Source organism: Acipenser ruthenus, chromosome 21, assembly GCF_902713425.1.
Source record: "Acipenser ruthenus chromosome 21, fAciRut3.2 maternal haplotype, whole genome shotgun sequence".
In the NCBI taxonomy this organism is placed as follows: domain Eukaryota; kingdom Metazoa; phylum Chordata; class Actinopteri; order Acipenseriformes; family Acipenseridae; genus Acipenser; species Acipenser ruthenus.
Window position 1 is genome coordinate 2,397,271 of NC_081209.1, and position 13,164 is coordinate 2,410,434.

Here is a 13,164-nt window from a genome sequence, read left to right on the forward strand (position 1 = left end):
TTACTGTTTAAATGTGTTATTACTGTATTCATTATTATTATTATTATTATTATTATTATTATTAGTGGCAAAACTTTCAGCAACAGTTTAAATATAGGTCCAAAATGACCAGCAAGAATGCACCATTGGAGTATTTTTGTACAACGCTGATGGGAAAACACAAAAAGCAACTGTGCAATGTTTCTGTAAACCAGTGTGGCTCCAGAGAGTGCGTGTTTAGACTTCCTGTCCATTAAACACAACCTTCCTTCCTTCATCTGAGCCCAAAGCACACAGGAGCCAGGTGACTCCCATTAACTGAGGCACAGTGTGCTCTCGGGAGAGCCAATACAGGCCCGCTGGCCCCAGACAGACACACAGACACGAGGGTTCAGCACATCGGTGTTCATGCTTAATATCAATTCTATTGTGCTGTTCAAACAGGGAGCAGGATTTATAGACTGGAAGACAGCTACCCTTGCATCCAGTTCTTCATCCTGGGCGCTCTGCACCTGCAGCTGTCAGTAAGTCTGCCGGCCAGACTCAGATGAGAGTGGTCACGTTACCTTGCTAATCACTTGTGTATTTCAATGCAGCGTTCTGATAAACCAGTACACAGGGCGGGAGGGGCTTGCGTGTCGACGAGCCTGCAGCATTAGAACACTGTATGCTGCATAACTGCCAGTCTTTGCTTAAGAAGGTGTTTTTTTTGTTAGTTTCTTTTGTCTTATGGAAGCCACGGGTAGGATCAGGAGCACCTTTCCCTCGATCTAATTACAATACGTGCGTTTGAATCCCCAATGCATGGAGCTGTAATGATATATTGTGTTAGGGACTGTCGGCTGTGAATGGCTTTATAACCAAGGGCTTGCGTTTCTCTGTTCTGTCAGGTCTGGGATCAGCGCCCTTTCGAAACTATAAAAAGCATGGGCTGCAAAGACACATGTGGCTCGGGCGAGTGCAGGAGTCTCTGAGTTACAGCTGGGAGCACTCCAACAATACTGAAACGAATCTTCAGCATTGTTTCAAGGTTACTAGATCGCCAGCGTGGTTTTTCTTTATTACACTTTTCAAAAGTCTTTTATAAATCAGGAACCAATCTGTCAGCCAACACTAATTGTGTTTCCCTCACATACAAGACTGGACCCTGGGCTAGGTGAATAAACCACAAACAGTGTTTGAACGGAGTTTTATCTACAATACAGAACCTCACTGGGTGCTCTAATCCGTTGAGAGCTAAAGCAGCAGCCTGCAGGAATTCGGCACATTATTACTGTGCAATTTATTATGCCTACAGCTTATCGTTAGGTTCTTTTTTTCATTTTTTTTTTACGGTTTCCGGATTAGAAATACTAAATGGAAACTAAAATTCAATGACAAACGTTTCGACCCGAAGTCTTTTTCAATGTCATCTGAAGTCTTCTTCAGCGTTCTGAAGACATTGGAAAAAAAACAACAACGGTATTTCTTAATTCAGCAGTGTCGCATGTTTAATAGATGCAACCCCAGCCTGTGCTGTAGCAAGACTGCTAGAGCTTTATCTTTCAAGAATATATTCGCCTTGTAAAAATAATGATTCTGCCTTTAGCAGTCCACTAGTAAGTCATGAATGTTTTACACTCCCCCTGCGTGAATGTTTTGAAGATGTTCTCAAACAGCAGGCATAAAAAAATGATTAATTCCAGCGACTTCACACAACACACTGTACAGTTTACCAATTTACAGCATCATGTGAAAAGGCAGAAATTGGATTAGACATTTCTTTGTAAAATTGTTTAAAAACGGTTATCAAGGTTTGAAGCAGTTGAACGCAGCTTAACTCACTCCTATCGATGACAAGTCTCCCTTACAAATAGGGGTGTAAAGATGAACGGTGCATGGAAGTCTGTGCAGGATATATCGGATCGTATTAAAGGTGTGTATGGCAGAACTCATTGCAGTTCACCAGGGGGTGCCTGAATACAGAATAAATGTGCTTTACAGCTGGCATGAATACATACCCTCTCCATCTCATTTCATTTGAGCTGAACACAATATTCCATCGTTAAATGATCATTTCATCTTAGTGTGCATCACACAAGCAGTCAGTCTTGTCAAGACCTCCTAATCAGTCCTATTAAAATATACTGCCAGCACCAACCCCTAATACAATAAATAAAATGACATCCAGGAATCAAGACGTTGATAATAAAAAACGACATTTGAAACGTTTCACAATTCTAAACACACCCCTGCCTTGAGCATGTGTTTAAATGTGTTGGTGTTGCATTCTTTTATCTGATAGTAATACAAACCGTTCCCATGGCCTCGAAGCGGCGTGGATAAAGCAGGTTACTGTAGAGCTGAGCCACAACACATTCCAGGAAACCGGCTGCACAGCTGCTGGACGGGAAACCCCCAAGTGTGTTATCTTGCATGTTTAGATACAGGCTGGGATACTGCAGTGAGGTGCCTCTGCATGGAGAGCATGTTTAGATACAGGCTGGGATACTGCAGTGAGGTGCCTCTGCATGGACAGCATGTTTAGATACAGGCTGGGATACTGCAGTGAGGTGCCTCTGCATGGAGAGCATGTTTAGATACAGGCTGGGATACTGCAGTGAGGTGCCTCTGCATGGAGAGCATGTTTAGATACAGGCTGGGATACTGCAGTGAGGTGCCTCTGCATGGAGAGCATGTTTAGATACAGGCTGGGATACTGCAGTGAGGTGCCTCTGCAAGGAGAGCATGTTTAGATACAGGCTGGGATACTGCAGTGAGGTGCCTCAGCATGGAGACCATGTTTTTCTGTTAGGAGGGCTGTTACCTGTACATGTATGCATTGTGATAAACTGATCATTTGCCAACAGAATTGAGAAAGACTTTGAGCACTGTTTGCAGACAGGAACAGCTGTGATAGTGTGTCCGCTATGAGTGATCTATAGAAAATGCTGTATTTGTTGAAGCTTGTACAATAGCTTGTTTAGTGCGTATTACTGTGCCTGCAGCTTGCACTGTTTAAACTTGACCGCTGCTGACAAGCAATGTTGTGTGCATCATTACTGGTCTGTAAATGGAAATGAAGCCTGCAACGCTGTAGAATGAATGAACACAGTACTGTGAAGTCTTATACCATGACGAGAAAAAATGCTTTGAGGTTATTGAAGTTCAAGAATCTGGTGTTCTTGATAGTCTGATGATCTCAGAGGGGCTTAATGAGGTGCAATCAAAAAGTGAATCTGTCACAACAGCTCCTGGTGCTCCTGGAGTCTCTCAGCTGCACTGACAGTACAGAACACTGGAGGCGCGCATGAGCAGGTGTGGGCTTGTGTGCAATAATCGACAGGAGAAAGACAATCCAGCTAGGAGTCAGGGGAGGCAGCCTAGGGACTGCTGAGAAGGGGAAAAAAACACACACAAAAATATAGACAAGCATTCCAGGGGCTAGGCAGCTGTGTGGATTGGAGATGGGATACACGTCTTCAGTTTGATTCCAGACCATGTTCTGCAGCTATTGAATGTCATCTTCATCGTCTGGGCATGGAGGCTGAACTAGTCTACCATAAGGGTGTTGCTACAAGGCATCCTTGTACAGCCATTGCCTGTTCCTAATCTGGTGTGTAAGTAGCTGGGAAAAAAAAAAACATTTCAATCTGTGAAATTTCTATTGCATTCTTGCTTTTTTTGTTCTAGAGATGCAGTGTCACTGCAATCCCATCTCCATGCTAACTGTCCCATTTCCCTATTCCGCAGGCAGGCAGGCAGGCAGGCAGGCAGGCTGGCACTGATTCCATACAGCGCGCTGCTCCAGTCTAGAGGGAGAGACCACGATCAGAGAGACTGCTGCCACTTCCTCCATCTCTACTGCTGCTGCTGCTGCTGCTGCATCACATAGCGCAGCCCATCACTACGGCAACCGGGAGAATACAATAAATAAAAAAATAAAAAAAGGAACCAGCCTGATGTGTGTGCGCTCCTTACCTTTGGAACGGAGGGTATGAAATGGAAAGGGGATTGTCTGTTTTCAGCAGCGCTGCAGAGAGGGGAGAAATCATTCTAGTAACAGGAATGAACCACTGTCTACCCATAGGAGAGGGGTAGTGATATGACATCTTCTGAACAGAGGAACAGTACATCGCTGGTTGCTGTGTGCATTTATTTTTTTTTGTATCCTGCTGCTAGGAGCCAGTGAGCTGACCTGTTTGCCTATCAGGTATTGGATAATTGTGTGTTTTGTGTGATAAGGGTGCGCCACCTGGCACAAGGATTGTAAGCTCATCATCCCTGCACGCCTTGTTATAGCCGGTACAGCAGAGTCAAACCTGCTTTGCTGCTGCTGCTGCTGAACGAGTAGTCGTAGTAGAAGGAGAAGAAGAAGGAGGAAGGAAGAAGGAAAGGCTGCCCGTGTTGCTGCTGCTCTCTTTCTCTCTCCCTATCTCCCGGGAGGAACATGGGATGTCGTCAAAGCTCTGAGGAAAAGGAGGCTGCCCGGCGTTCACGTAGAATCGACCGCCACCTGCGATCGGAGAGCCAGCGGCAGCGGCGTGAGATCAAGCTCCTCCTCCTGGGCACCAGCAACTCGGGCAAGAGCACCATCGTCAAGCAGATGAAGATCATCCACAGCGGGGGCTTCAACCTGGAGGCGTGCAAGGAGTACAAGCCCCTGATCATCTACAACGCCATCGACTCGCTCACCAGGATCATACGGGCGCTCGCCACCCTCAAGATCGATTTCCACAACGCCGACCGTGCCTACGACGCAGTCCAGCTGTTCGCGCTCACCGGCCCGGCCGAGAGCAAAGGGGAGGTCACCCCGGAGCTGCTGGGGGTGATGAAGCGGCTGTGGGCTGACAGCGGGGTTCAGGAGTGCTTCTGCCGCTCCAACGAGTACCACCTGGAAGACAACGCGGCGTACTACCTGAACGACCTGGACCGCATCGCCGCTCCGGACTACATCCCCACCGTGGAGGACATCCTGCGCTCCAGGGACATGACTACCGGCATCGTGGAGAACAAGTTCACCTTCAAGGAGCTCACCTTCAAAATGGTGGACGTGGGAGGGCAGCGCTCCGAGCGCAAGAAGTGGATTCACTGTTTCGAAGGGGTCACGGCGATAATATTCTGCGTGGAGCTGAGCGGCTACGATCTCAAGCTGTACGAAGATAATCAAACGGTAGGAGCGGGCTCCCCTTTCTGTCTTTTGTGTGTGTGTTTGTTTTCTTTCTTTTGTTTCTTTGTTTTCTTATTCGTTTTACTTTAAAACGTGCCTGTACAGTACTTTGAAAGGGGTGTCGATGTAGAAAAAACACGTGCAAAAGCATTCGATTTTACAGCACAATAAAAAATAAAACTAAGAAAGTCAGAGTGGATAAACGTTTTGGCTAGTGCCTTCATCCAAGTTCATTCTCCATTCTGAATGCTGCTGTGGGTGAAATCATCCTTGCTTGGGCAGTCTGTTGTGAGGTTTTTAGAATAATTTCCTTTCCCTGCTAGGATTCTGGCTCTGGTTCCCAAAGAAAGACGTAGAGCAATATTAGAGCAACGTGATGCTGATCCTCCTGCACTTCAGATCAGATTGTTTCACTGAAAGTATGATTGCTGCGTTCTGACATGCAGGGTTCAGCCTTCAGGACATTAGTGCTGTATTCAGCTTCTCAGAGCTCTGCATATATAAATGTTGAACTGAAAACCAAAACTGTCCAGAAGTGCACATCTTTTGAGTTAGAGGGGGCAGTGCATGCCTGAAACCCTTTTAACATTAATAACTTCACGGTGCAAGATAAACAGACCTTAAAATGACTTCCGACAAAGCACGAGTCAACCTGAGATTGCTATTCCTTTGAGCATATTATACAAATATCTTCTGGCATAGTCTGCTTTGGATCCGAAAGCAGACCTTTGATTAAATTAGATAATACAGTGATAATGGAATGATACACTTCAGCCGATACATGTGCTTAGAAGTCCCTTTTTTTCAAACAATTACATCTATTTAAATGGCTAATGAAATAAAATCAATTGAAAACACTGAAACTAATAGAATTCTCCTGGCGAGACTGCTCAGTGCCTGTCTTTTGCACACAAGCAAGCATCTTTATTTTGCAAGCAATCTGAATAGCAATATATTGTATTACAGACCTGCACGGCAATGCACGTTGCAGTCAGGAGATTACCCACCCTGCCACTCCCTCCCCACAGACGTATTAAAAAGTCCCACTGCTGATGCACACAATCAATCCAATTCACGTCGAGATGAAATGCATGTTCACTCACACTAGCCCTGGCTGGCTCTTCAGGCTGGTAATGTGTTGCACGACAAGTCCTGATCAGGAAATCTCAGATGATATGCTAAAGCTGTTTTATAGGTCTAGATGTCTCTTTGTATTTGAACTGTAAAGGGCTGTTTGCTAAAATAAAAAATAAAAAAAACAAGCCTGGCACACCCTTCCTGTCCCTCGGAGTAGCAGCACATGTTCTATTCAAGCACTCCATCTTCATGTTACGGGTGATTCGCTGTGGGGGCTATTTTTTAAAGCATTTATAAATCAGGCTTAGCGGTCTAATTCAACAGCCTTTCAAGTCTGTCACCTCGGGAGGCATCGCTGATCTATACTTATCACTCAGTGGACATTATTCCACAACACAAAATCACTACGAAATTCAGCACAACTGGCTGTGCTTGAGAGAGGAACAGGATTGGATGGCAGGGGGTGTCCTGGTCAGGAATCAAAGTGCCCATGTCTTACAATGGCCAGTTTCTCACAGTACCATTCATGAGCGCTAAACTCAGAAGCAACAAAAACCATTACAAAACACACACACACATATACATATATATATATATATATATATATATATATATATATATATACACACACACACAAAGCCAACAGTAAAGTCTTGTATGAATTCCATTATACCCACAATTAGTTTTGCCCCATTTGTGGTTCACAGAGATACATCTTTCTGATACTGTTTCTAAACTGACTGCGCTGCTGAAATTTTGGCCTGCGGGCTGCTGATGGAGAGTGAATGTAGACAGTGTTGCACAGTGCAGAGACAGCGATGTGCGTGTGTGTGTGTGTGCGCGTGCGTGCATGTGTGCGTGTGTGAGTGCATGCGTGCGTGCGTGCCTGCGTGTGTGTGTGTGTGTTGATGGCTACTCAAGTTTTAAGTTCACACTAGCAGCTTGCACTATGCACTGTTTTTTTTTACCTGCCTGCAGCAGCTGTTTTTTTGTAATACTCGTGCTTAGTTAAAGTGTGTCCTGGGTGTTGTGTAGATGTAAAGGGAGCAATGCATTCTGTTTTGTATTGTTTCCTGTCTTGGGCACCACTGAAAACGAGAGCCTGGTGTCAACAAGCTTCCCCCCTATTCTCTAAATCTTTGAATACAAAATAAAACAGCAGTGTTTGGCGTGACGTTATATGCTGGACAGTGCAGCGTGGATCTGGATCGTATGTACAGAATTGGTAGCACAGAACATTAGCTGCTCCCCCGTTCTATAGCACTGGCTAGCAATTCTTCATGTAGACATGAAAGAGAAAATATAAAGCAGCATTGGGACGCTTTCCTGAGAAAGCAGCATATTGAATGGTGACCTCATTTAAGCTGCTTGTGATCAAAAGATGTAATTAATGCGCGTCACGTCATATCACGTGACCAGGTGATTTTATTTGGTGTGTTTGGTTTTGCTTTTCGCTCTGCTCTAGACCTTCATGCCCGACTGCATCCCCTGATTACCAGCATTTACTCTGCAGCCTCAACACAACACCGGGCCGTCTGACTGCAGCACTGTATCATCTCATTATCAAAGGGCACTGCAAGAGTCCCGCAGACCTTGGGGTCCTACAGCTAGCTGTTATAGTACACTTCGAATACTTCAAAATCTATATTAAAAAATCCTGTAGAAAAAAGGTCTGTGTTAGAACTTTCTTTTCTCTCCCACTTTATTTTACTTTAGAAGGAGGGCAGGGATGAAAGAAGACTCCCGTTGCTTAGCTTTTTGATCCATTCCTGGTTTTACTATGCGTTTAATAACACACACCTGAGCTTGTTACTTATACACGGGCTAATCAAGCACATACTGAAACCTGGAATGGGTGAACCAGTCTTATTTCCATCCCTGGAGGGTACAATAATTACCCAGAGAAAGCCTCAAGTGCTAGTCTCGTAGAAACAGGAGGGATGCCAATCCATTTCTTCTTGTTTCATGAGTCTTTAATTGTTCTCTTCTTCTCCTCTGCTCGAAATGAAATATTTTTCACCTTGCAACATTCCATCTCACACTGTTGCCGTGGTAACAAATTAAAAACTTGGATGCAACTGCAGACACGTGGGTGACAGCAACACCAACTACCAATTCAAGAAACCACAAAACACCAAGCAGCAGAGGAAAAGGGGCAGCTTATCTGTCAATCACATGTGGAAGTGTAAAACCTGGATTTACTGTAGTTGTTTCCCTGGCAGGCAAATTTAAATATTGGGACAACCTACCCCAAAACCAGGAGACAGGTACAGCACTGCTGCAGCCTTAATTGTGCCTGATGCCAAAACTAAAATCGCATTTCTCTGTATAGCGACCAATAAAACTAATACAATATTAGCATGCTGGTTTAGAGCGCCAGGTCAAAGCTTTTTAATATTTATAAAAAAAATTAAAAAAATTACCCTATTCCAGCCTGCCTTTCTTTGTTTTTTTAACACCTCGTTCAATGTAATCAATAAATCAATAAATAGTGAACATGTACCAATGCTGATATTATTCTGCACACTGTCCTCACCAGGCAGAGCCTTTCTCTGACCTTATTTCTTCCTGATAAAAAGGAAATCAGAGATGCTCGTGGGTAAATGGAAATGGAACCCTACCAGTGAACAGAACAGGTTGGTCCTGGCAGACCGTTTGCATCGGCCACGATCTCCCTCTCTCTCTCTACTGCCTGCTGGCCTCAACAATGTGACTGATGGATACAGGCTCAAACTGAAAGCAAGGGCGGCTGCTGCTCCCTGCGAGCATGTGCAGTGTCATCAATCAGTCTTGTGCTGTGGGCTGGCAAAGAAAACGCCACTCAGCAGCTCGAAGAGCTGCGTTCCTGAGTTCCTCATCTCTTTTTCACTGCTAACAGTACAATCCCTAAGAAAAGAAACCAGCTTCGGAAGTCTACAATAAGCATTCTATCAGTACACTGTTCTTGTATAGATAATATACTGTTACATATATGTATGCTATTGTATGCATTTGTTTCCCATCTTCTCGCTGGACTGATTTGAAAGCTATTTGGATGAGTCAGCAAGGGGAAGAGGATGGGATAGGGTTGGGAGGGGAGGTGGGGGGGCAGACAGGTATCACATCCATCTTTTCATTCTGGTTTAATTCATTCTGCTGTACATTTACTGCATGCCAAGATGATTTTTATTTAGCTGATCTGATTCATGCAAGCAGTTTTTTTAAAGCAAGGCTTTATGTAGGCAGCAGGTTCTCAACATCAGCCCTCGACTACACTCAACAGCCCTCATTTTATTTTTATAACCTCTTCTCTTATTTATGTATTTGTTCTTGTAGTGAGGTCTAATGAACACAGGGCAATCACTGCAGTAGAAAGCCGAGATACTCAATTCGATTTCACAAAGGGCACTTATTTAACAAGAAGCTGCAGGGATGCAATCAGTTATGGGCTCTATTTGCTGGGTTTTTTTTATGCATGACTGTTTTTCATGAATAAACTTAAAATCTAGATTCTAGCAGCAGGTTTATTAACCCTCAAGTTAAAGCTAACGAATGAAGTCGTTTCGCTGTTCGATATCAATGCAGGTCATCTGCCTTGAGTACTTCAAAGATTCAGTGTGACTCGCTTTAAATCCTTTGGGGGGCTAATAGTGGCTTGGATCGCCCCATGGCGGCTGTCAAAACTGCAAGTCAAATTCATATTTTATTGTTATCAAAGTTTAGGGTTTTTAAAACTTTAAATTTTTCCACTGTATTACATGACAACTGCAGGGATTATACTGTTTTATTATTATTATTATTATTATTATTATTATTATTATTATTATTATTATTATTATTATTAATAATAATAATAATAATAATAATAATAATAATAATAAAGGAACAGTGACCTAAGCCATAATAATGGGTTTTGTAAGATGTATGTTTTGATGTTGTTATCTAACTCTAAAATATCTAGTTTATTGCACAACAATTTTTTTTTTTTTATGTAACATATAAAAGAGATACGCAGTGAAAACAGTGAACGCTACGATTCAAAGCAGCCTCCTGCCGTCCTTTGCCCAGTGAAGCTTGAATCGGTCCAATTTCTCCACGCTTCGGCTCTTTCTGTTTACAGGAAGCAAGGATTAACTTGCTGATGCAATTTTCTATAAAACACCACCATCATTCATTCAGACAGTGATCCAGCAGGGCTACATTCAGACAGTGATCCAGCAGGGCTACATTCAGACAGTGATCCAGCAGGGCTACATTCAGACAGTGATCCAGCAGGGATTCATTCAGACAGTGATCCAGCAGGGCTACATTCAGACAGTGATCCAGCAGGGATTCATTCAGACAGTGATCCAGCAGGGCTACATTCAGACAGTGATCCAGCAGGGCAACATTCAGACAGTGATCCAGCAGGGCTATATTCAGACAGTGGTCCAGCAGGGCTACATTCAGACAGTGATCCAGCAGGGCTATATTCAGACAGTGGTCCAGCAGGGCTACATTCAGACAGTGATCCAGCAGGGCTACATTCAGACAGAGCTTGCTTTACTGGGTCTGCATCTTCCAAAAAGCCTCTTTTCACAAATGTGGAAGTTTCCCTAATTAGCCACTTATCAGCTGCAAGTCAAGAGGAATGAGGAAGCTCTGAGTTCCACAGGAGATCCATAAGCAATTAACTGTGGTTATATGGGGAGTGACCTATTAAACCCTTACTGTCAGCGTGTTCACTCTGCCCTAACACATGCACACACTAACACACACACATGCCCAATACTCTATTGAGAAGAGCCTAATCATGTGATTAGCGCATGGGTTATTCCACTGTAGCATGACACTGTTAGGGAAACAGCAGTGCCTTTCTATTCGTGCTGAAGCAGGCATGCTGTAGACTGTCTGCCATGCTATCTAGACTCGCTGGCTTGTATCAGAATGCCCAACCGAGACCCAATTATTATAGATCGGATTTGAACTCAGTGCAGCAACTTCACAGTTAGAATGGCAATACTGTATGTAAAGCATGGTCTTCCTCATTATTTTAATGATCTAAACAGTGGTTGACCTTAATAGTGCCATCCTAACATGTGTAACCCTGATTTTCCCTGGACCTCATTTTGCTGTATTTGTATATTTAGGTAGTATGTATGAATGTTAATACTGTAAGTGGGTCAATAAATTAACCCTGGGAGAGAAAACCAGATTTAACATCATGAAAACAGTCGTGGATTTTGAAATTACTTTAGTTCTTCAGCACAATTGTCTTTCTATAATACCGTACATCCACCCTGCTTCTTGTTAAGTATTTAAGTGCCAGTGCCAGTGCCAAAGCGCTGAGGATGATGTAACAAAAATAGGAAGACTTGCAATATATAGGGCCCACTTACGTGTGATTGGGCTGCCCCCTTGCACGCCATGTTACAACAAGTTCAAACAAACTTCCTTTAAATGACACTTCGGTCTCTTTGGTCAGCCAGTGGATACCTCAATGACAGAAAAAAACATTGACTTTAGATAAGGTTGCATTTACAGTACATGCAGCTTGTCAATACCAACGTAAACAGAACTGGTATAAGTAGAACAAATGTAAATAGAATCGTTGTTGCGTTCTAAGAACGTGTTTGCGTTCCAGTGATCTGGTTACCTGATGTTCCATCGAAAATAAATAAGTCATAGAATGGTTTCAATGTAATTATACAGTTCACTCTTTGTTGTCTCAGATATCGTCCCCGGCTCAAGCCTTATAAACGTTTCCCATTGTATAACAAAGCACAGTGAAACAAAGTATAATGAAAACATGGTAAAGCATGCTGTAGGTAAAATTTGAAAAGAACAGCAAGATCTGGTAAAGCATATTAATAAGCAAAGTGTGGTAAAACTGCAAAAATCCTGTCATGATCAATCCTGCACCATCCCCACCCTGGGAGACTGAATGTACAGTAAGCTGACCCAACAGATCTCCAAGGCCAGTCTCTGTACTCTACACAATAAATGTCAGCGCTGGTTGTAGCGCTCAGCTGATTCTAGCTTTAAAGCCAGCAGGAAGCAGGCAGATCTAGGAGAGTTTCCAATTCAGCGCTGTTTCTTTTGTGGGACACGTTTGATGCACGCAGCACAGACATGCAGGGCCCTAACAATGGGAAGCAGAAAGGAAAAGCATCAGCCTCTTTCAGGTTCTGTTCTTTGCTTCCCTGCAGCATCTGTCCCATATATCCCACCTGCAGAGCCAATTCTAGTCAAGCTCATTTTAACTGCAGAGTCAAACGTGAGTCACGGCTCAAAGTCCAAAACACTCACACAACACAGTGCAGCTTGCACCCAACGGCAAGCCACGCCTTTAGACTACGTCATAGCAAGATATGTTGGATTTTAATAATCTGCTGGCCCTTTAATAATGATCTAAACAGTATTTCGATCATTGTATTTAGGTAGCTGAGATGTAGCCCTGTGATTAAGCTGGTGGGTTTGACCCACTCGCAGTGCGCATCTAGTTTTGAACACTGTGTTAATAAAATGTGTTTCCTCCCTCACAGAGGTTCCTTCTGCCAACAGTGTGGAGTTCAGACACGCTCCCTGCCTCTTCTTCTTCTCAATAGGATTCTGTGCAATTCTGACCCTGGCAGACAACATATTATATTTGATCATTACTGTTACTTACAGCGGTCAATGGGGTTTCCAAAACTCGGGGGGAACGCGAGTATACTTTTAGTTGTTGTTGTCGTGACTTCTGTTCGGCTCAGTGACACACAGAGAGCTTTCAGATGAGAAGTTACTGCAGGAATTCTGGGCTCCTGCTGTCGTGTATTTAACTTGACTTAAGCACAGGAGAAAAATCCTTTAAGAAACTCTTCTGTGCATGTATTAACAGCAGCTTGAAGTCTTCGAAAGAGACACGAAGCAGAGGGCCAGCGTACCTCGTTGACACGAAATATCCCCTGACACTAAACTAAATAAGTGTGACTTCAGAGACTGGGACCCACCGGCGTCTG

The 13,164-nt window shown here is 43.6% G+C and overlaps 2 protein-coding genes across 6 annotated transcripts in view; one reads left to right on the top strand and one right to left on the bottom strand.

Annotated features, from left to right (window-relative positions):
• LOC117428078 (radial spoke head 14 homolog) overlaps nucleotides 1–13,164 on the bottom strand; it is a 54,891-nt gene that overhangs the window by 23,042 nt on the left and 18,685 nt on the right. The gene's annotated exons all lie outside the window — the stretch shown is intronic.
• The window catches only part of LOC117962459 (guanine nucleotide-binding protein G(z) subunit alpha), a 36,908-nt gene that overhangs the window by 10,657 nt on the left and 13,087 nt on the right, over nucleotides 1–13,164 (top strand). For 2 of the 3 annotated variants that reach the window (XM_058994279.1, XM_034901794.2), the window contains exon 2: nucleotides 3,712–5,131. In XM_058994279.1, the coding sequence (XP_058850262.1) occupies nucleotides 4,409–5,131 (723 nt within the window). In that variant the 5' untranslated portion in view covers nucleotides 3,712–4,408. The remainder of the gene's footprint in view (nucleotides 1–3,711; nucleotides 5,132–13,164) is intronic. The other variant, XM_034901795.2, reaches the window with a different exon arrangement.